Raw genomic sequence first — 17415 nt, forward strand, 5'->3', positions numbered from 1 at the left:
TTTTATTTTATTTTATTTTATTTTATTTTATTTATTTTATTTTTCTCTCTACAGTTTGTACCTTGGATAGGATGTATGGCTGCTTGTGTCTACTTAAAAATCGGAGTAAAAAACTTTGAATTAGGAAATCATCCATAGTTTCTACAAATGTACAGAACCAGTAAAAACATTAAGGGTGGAGATGTGCATAAAGTTGGGTCTTGATAGAGTTTGCCAGCTGGGAACCTGCCATTTGCAGATGCTTTGGAAGCACTTTCCTAGTTGCTACTAAACATCTTTCTTACACGAAAGGAGAAGAGGGAGAAATAATCTAATCTAATACAAACTAGTTGCTCAGATGATGTGGAAGTGGTGATGAGAATTACCTAAAATGTGCAGGTTAAGAGATAAGCTTGTGAACTTTGCAAACAGTACATAGAGAACGCTATTAAAGCCCAGCAGAGTTCTCACCCTTGGGGTTTTTTTTAAGCTGCTGGGCTAATTAAGTATCTCCATTACCTGTGGCAGCAAGGCATTTCATTCCCACCCTACACATGTTTTCAGATCTATCCATATTTGCTGTCCTTCACTATTTCTGTATTTATTTAGAGGCTGATATTTTTCTTTGGCCATCTATACTCTCAGTGAAGAGGTAAGCTTTCAATTTATTGAAATTCATCTTGGTGTGGGGAAGATTAAAGCATGGAATTGATGTGAGAGGAGTGCTTTGAAGCCATAAAGTAAAATCTATCTTTCATTTACATTTCAGACTTTACCTCTCCCTGTATTTGAAAACATTTACTCCACAAATCCTCTCTATCTCCACAAAATGCTCTTGTACTAGATTTAGATGTAAATGGAACATTGGCTTTTGCCTGAGACATAAGAACATCTTAAATCTTAGTGCTCTAGTTTGGCACATTTATGGAAGTCTTGGTGGCCCAGCTTCTGCAATGGGGCATTCACCCAGATAAAGATCTGCTTGTTGTACTCTTTATGTCTCCTCTTAATGAAGATTTGAAGTTCTTGCTCCCCTCCATTAACAACACAATTAGAACACCTGGTCTGACTACAGCACTCAAGGACAAAAAGAGGAACTCAGATCTAAAGTTTTTTGATATGTAAGAGGATGTAAACATACAAATTTCACCTTGCAGAAAGTGTCAGCAGTAAAATCCCTTCTATTCCCCAGCTGCCTTCAGCCCCTTCTCCTAAACTCAGATCAGAAATGGCTTCTTCCCCTTCCTGTGAGAATGCCCCACCGCAGCCCTGAGGGGCTTTCTGGTTCCCTGAGATTATTATTCTGTGATTATTCAGTTGTTCTGTGCTCTTCCCGTGCATGAAAAGTGAAGCTGGGACACGCACACACATTCATGGTAGAAGTAACCTCAAATCTATGACAAAGTCATTGAACCAACTGATTTAAAATCATTAGCATCTCAGTTCTGAAGGGCAAAAACTGACCAAAGAAGTTAAGCCACCTCTAATTAAGTGTTTTAGACAGCGCTGTTCTAACTAATTAATGAATGTTTGCACAGTGCTTTGAGATCATTGTGTAACAAGGAAGGCTAATATGTTGCTATGTGTAAATGATAAATAGATAATTTAGAAAACACAGAAGCACAAAGCCAGGTTACCCTTATCACTTCATCAAAGACAAGTTTAACTATCTTCTTCTTTTGGCTGCTGGCTTAATTAGATAAGGTTCTGAATTTAATTAACTCATCAAACCTAATTTGAAAAGACCTCTCAAATCAGTTAGAGCTTGTCTTATGCTTATTATTCCTATTTGTTGCATGGAGCCTTTAATATCACCATTTTGTTATGATATGAATGGTAGCCTTAATTGTGTTCTAATTTACAACATTTACTCAGATGGTGGCACTCTCCTCATTTTTTAAGTGTCAGCATGTGAAAATCAATCACAGTTTAATTTAGGGCAGGGAAATTGCTCTTCTAGTCCTCTGTCAAGTCAGGTACAGGTTATCTCCTCCCCCATAAGTGTAATTTCAAAGTGAAATTATTTCACAGGAAATCATGTTGAGTTTCTGAAGTTCCATTTCTTGGAGAGGGGTTGTGACAATTTTCATCTGGATGCTCTTTCAGGACTGTTTAACTAAATTCTAAGGTTTGAGGCTGAAGTTGGTTTTACAACTATATAATTCATTTGAACACATCTCTGTGTGATGCTCCAGCTTGTTGTACCAGTCTGAAACTTCTTGAAAGTTATGAAAGAAAGAATTACTAGGAAAGAATCTAAACTGAAAAAATTGCTGTATATTTTACCCAGTTAGCAGGACCTTTTTCTTGGCCATATTTTTACATTCCTAGAGATACGCCACACAGAGAGCAGACATCGACTGATTGCTGAAAATCCAAATTTCCCTAGAAATTATTTACTTGTTCTGTAAAACTCGTTCTATTATCATGCAAACTGTGCTGCTGATAGAAACATTGCTAATTAAGTCTGGAGGAGTTCCTGTACTTTTGTGAAAAGCCATCAACATGCTGTGTAAATCAAATGCTTTCTTACTCTTCCAGGCAGCAGTTTTGCAGAAGTAACCTTGCTCACAATTGCTCTCTCTCCCTTTTTTCATTTGCTGTTTGCAGCCCAGCTTTCCAGCACACAATTAAATACCTTTTTTTTTTCTGTTTTCCCTCAGAATGACTATAGGAAGTTATCTATGCAATGCAAGGACTTTGTTGTGGGGGTGCTGGACCTGTGCAGAGACACTGAAGAGGTGGAGGCTATTCTGAATGGAGATGTGAACATCCACTTGTGCCCTGAGCACCACCGGCCGAGTCTAAGCAGGATTAAACTTGCTATTAAATACGAGGTCAAAAAGGTAAGCTCTTCCCTTGGGTCCCATGTGCCTTCACATTTAATTGTGCTTCTTTGATGCCACCTGAAAAATAAACAAAAGATGCACTTCAATGGGACCAGGACTGTCCCCAGAATTTTAGCAGCTTGTGGCTTGATTTGTATTTTCTCACGTGCTTTAATATGGAGAAGATTATCTGCAAAGTGAAAAAGTATTTGAAACAACTAGTCAGCCTCACAGAAGTGTGTTTTGTGAATGGAAAATGTTATTCTGCCAAATTCTAGGCCTGGGTGGTCCCAATTAATTGCTCCTACAATATGCTTTGATGGAAACTGGGCTCCTGCTGCGGGACTCGAAGAGCATTCCAAATTTTTGAGCTAACATCTGCTCTCTCATTCCCCTCCCAAACCCACCACCTGCTCCATTTTGCCTCTTGACTGTGCTGGCTGGAGAAGGTCTTTTCCTGTTATGAAAGCCATTAATTAAAGAGAATCTTAAAACATATTTGAAATTAAATGCTTTCATGCAGGAGCATGTAGCATGGAGCCAAATGTTCTCTCCTAGGATGTTGTGTCTCTGTTTTGTTCCATCACCAAGACCAAGCTGAACATCTCAGTTCCCTCTCAGTCAGATGTTCAACAAGCTGGGTCAAGCTTAGTTATTGAAATTGTTGCTTTGGTAACAGGAGGCCAAACTTGCTCTGGTGCTCTTTCAGAAAATGAGCTAATCTAAGACACAGATTGTACCTCATCATGGAACAATGCCCAGTGATCCATGACCTGAGAATCGTCAGTCACAGAATCACAGAACATTCTGAGCTGCAAGGCACCTTGAGCCTTTCCAGTGTGTGAATTCTCTTGTGCTGCTTTGCTCACTTATCCTCCTAAAACTTTGTGTCATCTTTTGCTACCAAGGCCACGAGCTGGAGCTGCTGTGCTGCTCTGGGCGCTTCCATCCTGGCTTACCCGGTTCCAGAGGGACATTCCCCATTTCTTACCCTGTCTGTATGTGCAGCTTTTCACAGTGCATGAACATTGACCTAAAGCACCAGCAGGGGTCATGTACAGTGGACCTTTTCATGTATCAATATCTTCCTAAGCCCAGGAAAGCTGAGCATCCTTTGTAGATCACAGCAACTTGTTGCACACTGGTAACAAGAGTTAATCTAATTGCAGGATTCTCAGGATGGCTCAGGTCAGCACTGTTCAGCCCATTCCTTTCAGCAGCTGGTGTGTGTCTATGTGTAAGATGAGTATTTAACTGCTGACTCCAAAACAAGGCAGTCCAGCCTGTGGGAGACACAGACACACTCAGATAAATGGCTTTGGCTTTGGCAGTGACGTGATAATGGACTGGAAATGGTCACACTTGCTGAACAAAGACATTGTGTTGTTGGTTACACAGTAATTAATTCCTTAAGAGGCAATGCACTTCAGGTGCAAGCTTGTTATTCAGTGGAGAGATATTTAGGTTTATGTATACAAATCCTGTGCTTTGAAATCCATTTCCATTTTAAGGAAATCTTATCATAGAGAGGGGTCAGAGGGAGGATGAAGTATTATGCATATTTAACGAACAGATTCTTGGACAGATTGTGTAAATTTTCAGTCACTTTTCCAAAGCTAATGACTCATCATGACTAGACCTTGTCCAGTTCTGGGCTCCTCAGTACAAGAGAGATGTGTAGCTCCTGTAATGGGTCCAGCAGAAAACAAGGATAATTAAGGCACTGGAGCACCTTTCTAATAAGGAAAGGCTGAGGGAGCTGTGCCTGCTCACACCTGAAAGGATTCCCCACCCTTGTCTGTCAGTGCCTGCAGGGAGAGCCCAGAGGATGCACCAGGCTCTGCTCTGGGCTCCAGCTCACAGGACAAGAGACACCAGACAGGAACTGATGCCCAGGAAGTTCCACCTGGATAAGAGGAAGAATTTCTTCAGTGTTCATGTGACCAAGCACTGGAAGAGATCACCATAGAGTGTGGAGTCTCCCTCACTGGGGATATTCAAGAACTGTCCCAACATAATCCTGTGCCATGTGCTCTGGGATGACCCTGCTTGGGCAGGAGTTTTATACAAAACAGCTTCAGGGACTTCAGAATGGTCTGACAAAGAAAAAAAAGAAAGAGGGATTAGTGGTTATGAGTTATTTTTTCATTAAGTTCATATCCAGACTAAATATTTGCACTCGCATGGGAAATTTTAAGAAATATTTGATGTTTAAAAAATCTATTTCTACCATTAGCTTCTTAATTCCCATTTCCATATTAATACTTAGTGCCTACAATAGGCTTTCTTTGATGAAAAATTGCAGAGAACCATGAAACACATTGAAAATTATTATTTAATATCCATTATTTTACTTTTACAGCTGCTGATGCAGTCTGTATTTCATCACATTTGTATTCCTAGACTCTGGGAAAGATGTCAAGGACTCCCACCCTCAGACAGAAGAGCAATTGCATCTGCAGAGTTTCATCAGGCCTTTGCAAAATCTTTTAAAATCTTCCTATTTCTTCCAAATTCCTTTGTTACTTCACTGTCCTCACACAGTGCAGTTACTGCAGTTATGGTGTCTAAGGAAAATGTTGTGTTCACATCAGAGCTGAAGCCTTCTTACCTCTTCTGCTCGGTAAACCTGCAGCTGGTACCTACAGCAGGTTTTTTTCCATATTAATGGAAATATCTCTCTATTTTTCCTTCTGTCCAGTCAAAGTCCCCTGTTACCTCATTCATTTTCAACTTCAAAAAAGCAATTCTCTGGTCAAATGAAAGGACACGGTTTTATTGATCCTTATCTTTTTTCCTAATTCACAAAGTTTGAGATGAACCTGTAAAGTCATTCAAGAAAGCATCAACAATTACAGGCTTCACTTGTTGGTCTCTTTTTTCCTTTTCTTTTCTTCTGCAAAGCATCCTACTAACACATGTGAGAAGATGGTGAGAAGCTTAAGGCTCTAATTCAAGGACTTCCTATAAAAGATATTTGAAGAATTAAGAAGCTCTGCTTTTACATATTTTGTAGCAAGGAGAAACCCAAAATTAAAGTAGTTTATAAAGTCTCTATAAAAATGGTGTATTGCTGTTATTCTTCACAGTTTTTGAAAGAACTGAATAATCACTCTGTACTCCAGGATTTTTGGAAAAAAAATCACTCAAATGTCCTCTGACCAAGTTTTCCAGAGGCATTTTTCTGTTTGGATCAGCTGTCTTAATGATTCCTTGAAAATTATTAAAATGGAGACGGTTTGTCAAGAGCAAAACAAACAATTTTCAAACACTTAAGCATTTACTGAGTCCTGGATTCCAAGAACTGAACTTTTCGCCCACGTTAGGGGATTGTTGCAAATTCACCATTGTCTCCCCTGGTTTATTTAGTGATGCTTTGCACCTGCTCACTTCAGCCAAGAAGGGATTTCTTTCTCTTCCAGCTCTGCAGGGTCAGGGGCACGGGGAGGAGGAGGGCAGGGAGCAGGAGGAGCAGCCAAGGACTCTGGTGCTGCTGCAGCCCAGGTGCTCACCTGGACCCTGGAGCAGGGGCTGGGAGCTCTCTCAGTGAAAGCAAACTCTGGGGGGGGGTCCAGCAGCTGCTCACAGAAGTGGCAAAATAAAAGGCAGCATTAAGGTGGGACAGGTGGTGTTGGTGGATGATGACCAAAAGTCGCTTCAGTTGCTAAGTTCTGATCCCAAGCACCATGAGCTCTGTGGCCATAGGTATCCTCAGCTGCTGCTCATGAAGGTTTACAACATCTGAAAGCTTACTGTGCTCTTGATTGAAAATTTTATAGTAATGTTTTTTTTTCCTTTTCTTGAAACATTCAAACAAATTTGTTTTCACCCAGGTACTTGAAATGTAAGGGTAGCACACATTTTTTCTCTGTGTGAACTCATTTCTAATTAAGCCAGAATATGATCCCTGCTTTTGAGAGGCAGAGGTTCAGAGGCTGGAACCAACCTTGGACAGCCAATGGTGAGAAAATTAAAGTTTTGATGTCTTACAATAAAACCATTTTGCTGCTGTATATCAGCTGCACAGATGCACATATTTAATGTTCTCGTTTTAGTCTGTACCAATATGATCCTTTCTTGTCTCTCTTTAATGTTGGCAGGGGCCTCGTGTCCACATTTACCTTTAGGTGTAAAGCTGTGGCTTCTCTGTAGGTGTACAGCTATTGCTCCTCTGTAGGAGGTGACATTCATTTCCCTTCTTTCCCAGTGGCAAAATTATCATTGCTCTATTCTTTTAATTGTGCATGTTGAGTGCCCACCTCTGTCTCCTCAGCAGCTCTGTCCATAACCACCACAAAGCCAGAGCACCTTCCTCTTTCACGAGTTTTAATTGAATTAACAGTAAGACACACAAATTGGGTTGGGGAAAAAAAAAATAAGAATTAAACAGAACACCAGATGGCTGTGTAAATCCTATTTAAGAGAGAGCTGGAACAGGAACTTTTTTCATAACTATATTATTAATAATTAACATATGGAGGATGCTCTGCACAGAATACTCATGGCTGCATTAGATTATAACTTTTCACTGTGTTGGTCACATGACTCAGACACTTGAGGGCACGAGAAGTCCCAGCTCTCATTAACTGCTGCAACAGCCTGGATGGGAGCTGGAGAAGGCCAGGAGAACCAGCCCTGCCTGTGCTGAAGGGCTTTGCCCCCCAGATGTGCAGTAACAGACACTGCCCCAGAGAAGCTCCACTGGAGCATCCTCAGCAAAGTTACCTGGGACAGCTTGGGTTCGTCCCAGGAAACATGGGAAAATAAGGGAAATTTATTTATGGGAAAATAAGGTGGGGAACAGAGGGCAGGAGAGACCCAGAAGTGACCAGAAGTTGTGGCAGTAGGAGAGCAAGGGGTGGCTCTGTGCCACATGCCATGGTGGGGGAGATCTCTCTGCCCTCAGTCTGCAGTTACCCTGCAGGATTCTGGGCACAGCCACACCTGCACACCTGCCTGAACACCCAGGGAAAAAACTACATTTGGGTAACCCAGATGAATGATTCACATCCACAGCTTCAGTTTAGGAATTTCTCACAGGACAAACATTGACCTCTCAGTGCCCCAGTGACACAGATATGGCCTGGAACAGGACAGGGTTATGGTTTACCATCTGATGAGAAGCCTCAAGGAAAGAACTTCTCAATCAAAAGAGCTTTCAGAAAGTTGTATTTTTGTTTCTGCAATCCCTCATTAATTTTTTTCCCCACTTTTTAGTTTCAAGAATATGTGACTGAGGTCTTGTGAAATCATTGATGGCCTGGACAGAGGTGGTGGGAAGAAAAGTATCTCTTGCTTCTGTCAGGGGGGAGCCAGTGAATAATGTAAAATGTAATTTAGTATCAGTGGAAGCACTGTGGTCATTCTGGACTCTAAAGCTTGTCCATGTAATTTTTCTTTTTAGAGTTTTAATTGCATGTTGCAGATGTTTTGACAGAGATTGGAAAGGGAAGGAGTTACTTCCCTTCCCCAGAAAATGCATTTCTATATCTGAGTATTTCATTAGCAAGGTTCCTTCCTCCCACTAAAATCTGTGACTCTGATTATTTCCTTTTTCCCAGATGTTTTAATTTCTTTTCTTTTCCTTGACGAATCTCATTTTGTTATTTCCTGCACATACATCCATCCTCTTAAGGTTTCAATGAATCATTTCTCCATCCTGAATATTGTCTGCAATATTCCCAGTTCACTGTAATATGCAGACTTAATTATTTTCATTTGCAAAGTGTCACAGGGTCTTAAATGTCCATCAAGATATAGACAAGTGAGCACAAGAACACATCAAAACCATTGTATGGATGTACATCACCGGTGAAAGGGCTTTAAATTACCTTTATTAATAATTAATAATAAAATTCCCATAGAAAAAGGCAATTAATATGGTTTGCTACAAACCTGACCTTAGCTGACTCCAATTTTGACTTTGCCTAAATCCCAAACATAGACAATGTTTTAAATCTCTCCTTCTGTGCCCTCTGTGGCTGCTTTTTTAGATACCAAAGGGGCATTGTTGTTTGGTAGTTTACTGTGGCATGTTTTCAGATGAATAATTCAATGATAAAAGATTTTCAAGTGGTTTTGATTTTGCGCAGATATGAAAATCCTGGAATGTTAAAGGCCGGGCCTTGCAATTCAATAGCTTGTTTTCAGATAAATAATTCAGTGATAAGATTTATTCATATATGTAAAAAGAGGAGAAATCAGACAGTAACAATAAATCTCTTCAGAAAACATGCAGCCTGCTAGAAGAAGAAACTGAAGTTTTCCAAAGAGCCAACCACCTTATTTCCTACCCTAGAGGAGAATGCTGAGCCCAAAAAAGCCCAGTCTTTGTCTCAGGAAAGTCAAATTATAAAGAAACTTAAAGGCAAAGCAAGGTTTAAACTGAACCAATCACAGCATTTGTGTAAACTCTACATTTTCTAGTTACACACATCACACATGTAGATGTTTTTGTAGAGCAGAACGAGTCACAGGAATGAGATGTGGCTCTAAACTGGACCTATGTGAAGGTTTTAAGTGTTCAAAATTATAATTTTGTACTGGATAACTCAGGTCAACCAGCAAGTAGATCCAGATAGTGGATTTCAATAAAACTGGGGAATGTGTGAGTATCCTGGGTTTTGGTGTATTTGCCCTCTGCCAAATGGCTCTAATAATAAAGATATTTTGGTTTAGAAAGAAAAAATGTGAAAGATTTTGTAAAGGTGCAATTTATTACTAGAACTGCTCTAAATACTTGTGGGTTTATTCCCTAAATGTAACTCAGAGGCTGAAGCTGAATTACTTGGGCTTTTTTTCCTGATAATCCTGGCTCATCTGGGCCTTGCCTACGAATACAAACCTTTCCCTTTGCTGCAGGTTGAAAAACACTGAAGTGAGACTCCAGACAGCAGCTCTGAATATTCACCAAGCCTGCCACAAAGCTCATCTGCAGGATGAGCAAGAACCTCATGAATATTTGTTGATGCCATTAGACAGTCAAATGAACCCCAGGGCCAGGGGAAGCTGCAGCAATGCTCAGGGCAGGGACATTTCCTTGTTCTCTGGTGCCTGAGCAATACCTCAGAGGACCTTTAGTCACCAACTGTTTCCTTTCATGCTGGGGTTAGATCCCATTGAAATGAGACCTGATCAGCTGAATTTTCTCTCATCCATGAAAATCTTTCTTTTGCATCAGGACAAAGGAATCTGGACCTGTTTTTACTCCTCCTTGTAAGGTTAGCCTGGTGCAAAGTGTTTTTAAAGCAGGGCCCGTGGCCATGGATAGAATTGAACTATAATTAGAGCAGATCTTTTTTTGTGAAGAGGTCCCAGTGTCACAGCATGGGTCTTTGGAATGGAACTTTACTTATTATTTCTAATTCATTAGCAGTAGAGCATGTACTTTTCTATTTCTCTCTTAAACTTTCTGCAGTTTTATTTTCCTCTCTTGAAGCCACAACAGCAAGGAGTGAACCAAGTTCCAGCCATATTTACCCCCTGACAATTTCAGCTGCCAGAATTCAATAGCACATGCATTTGCTAAAGGCAATTTTTTTTTCACACTCCAGAGCATGAAATAAATACATAATATATAGAATATCTGCTTCTGCTAAGGTCTCAGAATAGTTTCTGCAAAGCAAAGGGCTCTTTGTTCACTTGGAAGTTCACAGGGCAGAGATAAGGAAAGGCTTTTGCCTGTGCTGGTCCTTCCCTGCTCTGTGTGTTTTCCAGCAAAGTTCAGTAATTCCCTCTGAGCTCTGTCATCTTCTGCTCTGCATCAAGTGAAACAAATCTGTAACGGGTCTTCTACTGGATAAAAAAAAATGTTTTGACACATTTTCCACCTTTTGTTCTGCCCCCCCAAAAAGGTATGTTTCAGTTCAAGAAAAGTATTTTATTCAGTGTAAATGCAGACCCTTTATTTAGGCTTAAAGTCTTAAAAATGCCTAAAATATCAAAGGAATCTTCAAAAGGGAGAAGTGTTATAAAAACAAAGAAACTTTTTTTTGTTTTAATACATTCAGTGATTTTTTTTCCCTCCTATTTGCATGTGGGGATATGTTTATCTCTTAATTCATCTGATCCTCTTTGGTGAAATGGCAGGGTATTTGTGACCCTTCAGGGGAAGAGCAGCAATATCCTGCTTTGACCTTTCCCCGAGTTTTTCCCAGCCCTGCCAATGTTTGCTGATACTCCCACAGTGTTCAGCAACCTGCTGAGAAAGGATGATTTCATTCCTCCTTTGGTGAAGGCTTTGCTGGGAGAAGCACAGCACTGCCTGTGCAGCAAGCCCAGCTTTCCCTGCCTCCCTCCTTCCCTCTGGTTCTGCTCAAGAGCAGCAAAGCTGCCAAGGAAACCTCACCTCCCCTTCCAGAGCAGCCCTGGCTTTGGTCCTGCTGGGAGCACGAGCATGGCAAGCTCAGCTGAGGCTGTGTTTGTCTGGGAGGTGTCAGGCAATCTCTGTGATTATTCTGATGTGCTTTTAACCTTCCAGAGCACACAATGGGTGTGGTCCAGATCCCACCTGAGTTTCCAATGTGTGGATCCCTGCTCCTCTGCTCCTGACAGAACCACAGATTGGTTTGGGTTGGAAAGGGACCTTAAGGATCACTCAGGTCCAACCCTCCTGCCATGGGTAGGGCTGGTAAAATGGGAAAAGCCATGTGTGAAACCCATTTGATGCCCCCTTCTTTTCCACTTGTAATTCAGGGCACAAGGTGCCAATTGAAACCCTTTGGATGGCTCATTTGAGTCAGCACTTTCCCTCAGATTTCTGGCATTTGAAGCATTGCACACCCAGCCCAGGGTTCCTGTGAGCAGGTGCTGCAGCCTAAAATGTGTTAATAAATGTAGGTTTGCAGAAGCAAAGAGCTACATCAAAAGAGAAATGCTTAATAATGAACCCAGCAAGGTTGCTCCAAGGACATGAATGCAGCTACATGATGGAAAGAGAAATTGCTCATCCCTGCCCCTGCCAGTGTCTCTTGACATCCCCAATGTTCTCCTGAAAGTCTATTTATGCAGCTCCTTTTTAGCTCTCACTCAGTGATTAAACACTGAAGTTTGCCATGAGGCTGACAGGGAAGGCACAAGCAGAGAGGACACGACAGGAGCACCTCAGGACTTTGCAGTCCCAGGCTGATGTTGTTAGTTCTGATCTGCAGGGTTTTATCTGCCTGCACTGCTTCACTGATGAGCTTTGCCTTCCTGCCAGAGCCCCTGGCTATTCAGTGTAGGGTACATTAGCAAAGTTAGATGATTCTGTCTGACTGGTTCATTCTTGTGCCTCAGTGGTAGATTTCTGTACTTCTAAGGGAAATGGAATTATTTCAGTAATAAAAGAGATACTGGTTTCTTTCTGCACGATTAATTCCAATCATCTGAGGCTGACCTCTGTCTCTCAGCTGTCTTGCCATAAGTTTTCTTATTTCTGCTGACACCATTTTTCTGTCCAAGATAGAGACTCCTCTCCTCTCCTCTCCTCTCCTCTCCTCTCCTCTCCTCTCCTCTCCTCTCCTCTCCTCTCCTCTCCTCTCCTCTCCTCTCCTCTCCTCTCCTCTCCTCTCCTCTCCTCTCCTCTCCTCTCCTCTCCTCTCCTCTCCCCTCCCCTCCCCTCCCCTCTCCTCTCCTCTCCTCTCCTCTCCTCTCCTCTCCCAGATGCTTTCTCTGTTCAATATAATAAAAATTAAAAATTAAAAGTCTTTCTATTGCAGTGCTTTCTATCAGAAGTAAGTTTCTATATGTTTATAAAATATAAAGGTACTTTATCATCTCTGGAGTGAAACTCTTGCTTTGTTGAGCAACTATAGGAAAAACTCTCATTCTGTCATAAGAGCTCAGAAGTGTTTCCACACAATGCATATAGCATGTTAAGCTACCAGAGAGAGCTGTCACACATCAAAGTAAATAGAAATGTGGAGAAGTGATCACACAATGTGGTATCCACAGTGGTCTCTGAAAAACCTTCTTTATTCCTATATGTAAAACTCTTCTTTTGGGTCCTTTCAATTCCCACTGAACTCTTCGAGAAACTTTTTCCATATTCCAGATAAATATTCATGTCTCTTATTTAATCCCCTGTAGCACAGGGCAGGGACTTTTGGAGGTGTCAATACTTACCTGAGTCTTCCACTACCTCTCAAAAATGCTGCTTTGGTGGCTTCATTATTTGAGCTGATTGCTGTGTGACTTTATTATGGGGGTTTTTTAGCCTTTTTTAACTTAAAAAGCTGTGTGAGTGATAGGCTGGAGGGAAGAACAATTTCCTTCCCACATCAAGGGGTATGCAGAGTACCAGGAACAGAGTACCAGGAAAATCCACTGCCATGGACTGGGACCCAGGGCCCTGGGGTGATTTCTGAATGCAGAAGCACTGCAAAACGTTTTGCTTGAGCTGGCAGATCCTGATGCATTACCTTAGTGACTCTGCCCAGGAGATAAAGCACTCAATGCTTTTAAGTGGCTGGTTTTGGAGCCAGGCAATCCCCTCCACTGCCAGTGCTTCCATTTCAATCAGAGATTTCCTGCCCTCCTGCACAGCCCTGGTCACACTGCTCTTTCTTGTCTGCAGCTCAGGAGCACCCACGGTTTGTCCCTAAAAGCCTCCTTGCCTCATTTTCCAGCTCTGAGGAAAGGAAAAGAGCATTTAATGGGAACATTGAAAAAGCACTGCAGCATTCAGTCCTCTGAAATTCAATATCACACATCACCATTTGTCATTTTGCTTTGAAGCATTCTGCCTTGAAGCTTTTGTCTCAAGCTCTGTTCTTCTCCATGCCTGAGTGTCTAACCAAGCATTAGTGTCATCTTTACCTTGGTGTCAGTGCCCATCCCAGGGAAGAGAGAAAGTTAAATGGCACATCTCTGAGGAGATCTAAGACCAGTTTCTGAAATGTTAACAGAGACAAGGCTGGCAGTGCCCAAGGGGTCACTCTGGGTTTCATTAATTCTAATAGGGAAAACAATGAAAACTGTACTGCTTGCTGTAAGCAACTAACAGATTAAAACTCATTCATGCTCTGATCTTTAACTTATTATCATCTTATCATCTATGATCCTTAACTTATTTTTCCCTCATTTTTGTAATAATCAGAGTAAGATGATGTCCTGGGGTGACTTTATGATTCTGAATTATATCTCCATTCATCTGTTTAGCCCAGAAATAAATTTTGTGCCTTTAAAATTAGATCCAAGAGCAAAGGAGGGGAGAAGGAAAAGCAGTGAACTTTTTTGTGTCTGTATTCAAAAACAAAGAGCTTCAGCTCTGTGTGTTGTCTGTGTTGTCTGCAGCATGGACAGGGAGCAGGAGAGAACTCACCTTTGACTTTAGTCAGTTTTTTTTAGTTAGCTGAGGCTGGAAGGTGTTTTGGAGCTGTTCAGCTGTTGCTCAGTCTGGGAACACCAGGACTATCATCCAGGCTGGGACACCAGACCTGAGCCCCAGGGAGACCAAGAAAAAACCAAGGACATACCCATGAACTCTTTCTCCAATCCACAGAAGGACTTTCTGAATTTGCCATCTCTTCAGAGCAACAAGAGGCTCCATTGTTCAATATCATTAATCTTTTCATGTTTGTGAGTACTTTGCTTGTTAAATAAACAGAGTTTTCCACTTTTCCCCAAGGAAATCTTTTCCCAAACCAGCGGCGGGGAGGGGCTGTTTGAATTTGCTCTCTAGAGGAAGTCCTTTGGAGGTTTTTTCCCACATTTGCCACAAACCAGGACAAAAACTCTCTTGGTGCACAACATGGGGCTTGAGAAAGTGGAAAAAGCCTGTACTGATTGCATTTTGTTGTATTTTGTAATGGGATAAAGCAGTCAGTAGCCATGCTGCTTGAATTCATAATGTCTCTCTGGGTGGAGGCCTTCATGTGTCTCTGGTCCCCAGGCTTTTTTGAGGTTTTAACACTTTTCTGGTCCCTGGGCTTATTTTCCTATCTGGAGATAGCTCCAGTTTTGTCCCTAATACATAGTTTTTACAGTAGAGGGGCATGGATTAGTATAGCAATTGTGCTGGGCTCAGTGATAATGATTTATAGGGAGTTTACAAAGGTACTGGGGCTTGTTCAAGGGATGTATGGTTTGTGGTTTCTTCATCCAACCCTGTATCCTAGTTCCAGTAGCATGTTTTGGGGGTTTATTAGTAATTGCACCCCATTTGTTAGAGGAGGAGCAGGCAATGAGGCTTTTCAGCCTTTCCTTTCCTCCTTCTCCTTTGAATCTGTTGCATCACTGGTTTAGAATGTTCTGTTTGCCCTGCATGTTAAAGAGACCACGTTCTCACTCATGTCTAGAGTGAGGGCTGAGATGTCCAGAGGGGCTGATGAGACCCCTGACCCAGGAGGGGACCCGGCCATGGAAAATCCTGAGTGGTGTGGGGAATGGGAGGATTTGGGCCAAACAGATGATGATGAACACCATCTAGGCTCTGTGGCACTCTGCCTGTCTTTATTGCCTTGCACAAAATAAATTGTTCCACTGAACTGGGTTTTATGGCAATTCCTTCTCAATTTTCCTATACTTGTATTTTTATTGTAGCTGTTTCCAGACACATTGAAAAAATGGGCAGATTAAAATGTCTGATGAAGTCTCTGAAATGCCAACCAGAAGTCTTTGACTGTCTCATTGCCAAGGACAACTGAATTTCTTTGTTTGAATCAATCCTGAACAATTGCAACAGGAGGAGGAAGGCTGGGTATTGCTTGGGCCCTTCATCCCAGAAGTCTGCACATTCACCAGTGTCATTTCCCTTCCCATGAGTCACTACAAGTGTGGTTGAATTCGTGATCTCTGAAAATAAAATTTGCAAAAGGGATCAATTCTCTACTGAGCTTCCTTCCACTTTGTTTTTTTTTTGTCCATTTGCCAGGAAGAGAACAAGCCCAAGCAGCATTAGGACAAACATAAACTCCAGGCATTAGGAAATGCCTCCTTGTAACACTGCTGTCATCACCTCAGCCTTACACTTTAAATGCTCAGAAGGACTAGGACTCGTGATTTATAATTACCTTTTTTTTTGAAAGCATTCTTTTTCATGAAAGCAGCTTAAAAGAAAGCATATTTAAATGTTAATATTTCCAGGAAAAAATTCTAAAGACAAAGGACGTTAGAAGAACCCATGAATTATCTTTGTTCTGATTGATTTATTCCGTGGAAGGGGTAGAGTCTCATTTTCTTTTTTTTTTTTCTTCTTTTTGAGAAATGTAGACCCCAAAGCCTAATTCATCTCAAAAGCATATTTTAAACAGATGCTAATGTGCTATTAATGAAGGAAAAGTGTTACTGCAGAGCAATCCTAATTACTGTGCAACGTAATTAGGATTGTATTTCCTCCTGAACAGTAACAGTTCTGTTATGCAAACATCTCAAAAAGAGTCCATTAAGTTCCCAAATCAATCATCGTTCACAGGTAGTGAAGATGAAAGCACAGTCCGAATTTTCTCTGTTTTTCAGTCCCAAGAAAACGACAGATGACAGCTGAAATCCTCCAGCTGGGTGATCCAGGGCAAGGGGTGGCTGCCAGGCGTGGTCCCCATCCCTGTCCCTGTCCCTGTGGCCCCCGAGCCCTCAGCAGCCTCTGCTTTCCTCCTCTCCTTTTTCCTGACCCCCTTCCTCCTCCCCTTCACCTCCAGAAAGTTCTACTCTTTGAAAGAGCAGAGCATTTTACATTTCCCTCCTAGGAACATTTATTCAGCCACAGGACTAATAAATGAAACCCTCAGTTCTACTTATGAAATCAGCTGCACCAGCAGCATATTTATTTTTCATTTTTTCTTTCTATTCTTTTGCATTTTAATTATCCTTCTTTGTGATTAAAACAGCTACATTCACAATTGCTTTGATCACCTCAAAGAGCAAAATGAACTAAAGTTTCATCTTTTATTATAAAACTGTTAGGTAGGATCTGGTGGTGCTGTAATTTTGCCATTAAGAAATGGCCATTTTCACTTTTCTGCCATTCACAATTTTTTTGCCTCTTTTTTTTTACTTCTGAACAGTAAACTGAAGAGTCCCAGTTACAGGGTACAAAACAGGTACTTTCTGTACCAGAGCACCACAGCTTTCCCTGCTGCTTTTGAATTTGTCTTTTTGTCCTATCAGTAAAGAACGAGCTGTCATATTTTGAAAGGTACTCTGAGATAAAGCATTTAAAGTAGCAAAATACCAGCCAGATCTCATAATTTGCAGGAGAGCCCTGCAGAATGGCTCCCTTTTGGTCTTTACAAAGTGAATAGAACAATTTAATATTAGTGCTTGTGTTAAGCTGCTGTGTCAATGGCCTTGGCAAATTCATCACAGTGTTTTTCAGTTTGACTTCCAAGCCCCTCTCTGTGTATTTTCTGAACCTCAGGGTGCACTGTCTTACCCCAAGAGGAAACTTGCTCAGAGGCATTTTGTCAGTGCTGACCACTGATGGATTTTGGGGTTTGGCTCAGACATTCTGCTTTTTAGTCATGCAAAAAATAGCTTTTCACTAGAGAAGACAAGGAGAAGAGAAGCCAAGGAGCAGAAGTGATGCATGTTCTGCCACCACCTGGGGGTCCTGTGTGCCTGGTTTGCAGTTTTCTATTTATTTTTCCGTAGGACAACAAAGACATGACCTGTCACGTTCCACAGGCAAGTT

At 41.4% G+C, this 17415-nt stretch overlaps 1 protein-coding gene across 1 annotated transcript in view; it reads left to right on the top strand.

The window, feature by feature from the left end:
- TRPC7 (transient receptor potential cation channel subfamily C member 7) overlaps positions 1-17415 on the top strand; it is a 73339-nt gene that overhangs the window by 24970 nt on the left and 30954 nt on the right. Inside the window, 1 exon segment of the mRNA XM_054642833.2 lies at positions 2643-2825. Coding sequence (XP_054498808.2) covers positions 2643-2825 — 183 coding nt within the window.

This window comes from Agelaius phoeniceus, chromosome 15 (genome assembly GCF_051311805.1).
Source record: "Agelaius phoeniceus isolate bAgePho1 chromosome 15, bAgePho1.hap1, whole genome shotgun sequence".
Classification (NCBI taxonomy): domain Eukaryota; kingdom Metazoa; phylum Chordata; class Aves; order Passeriformes; family Icteridae; genus Agelaius; species Agelaius phoeniceus.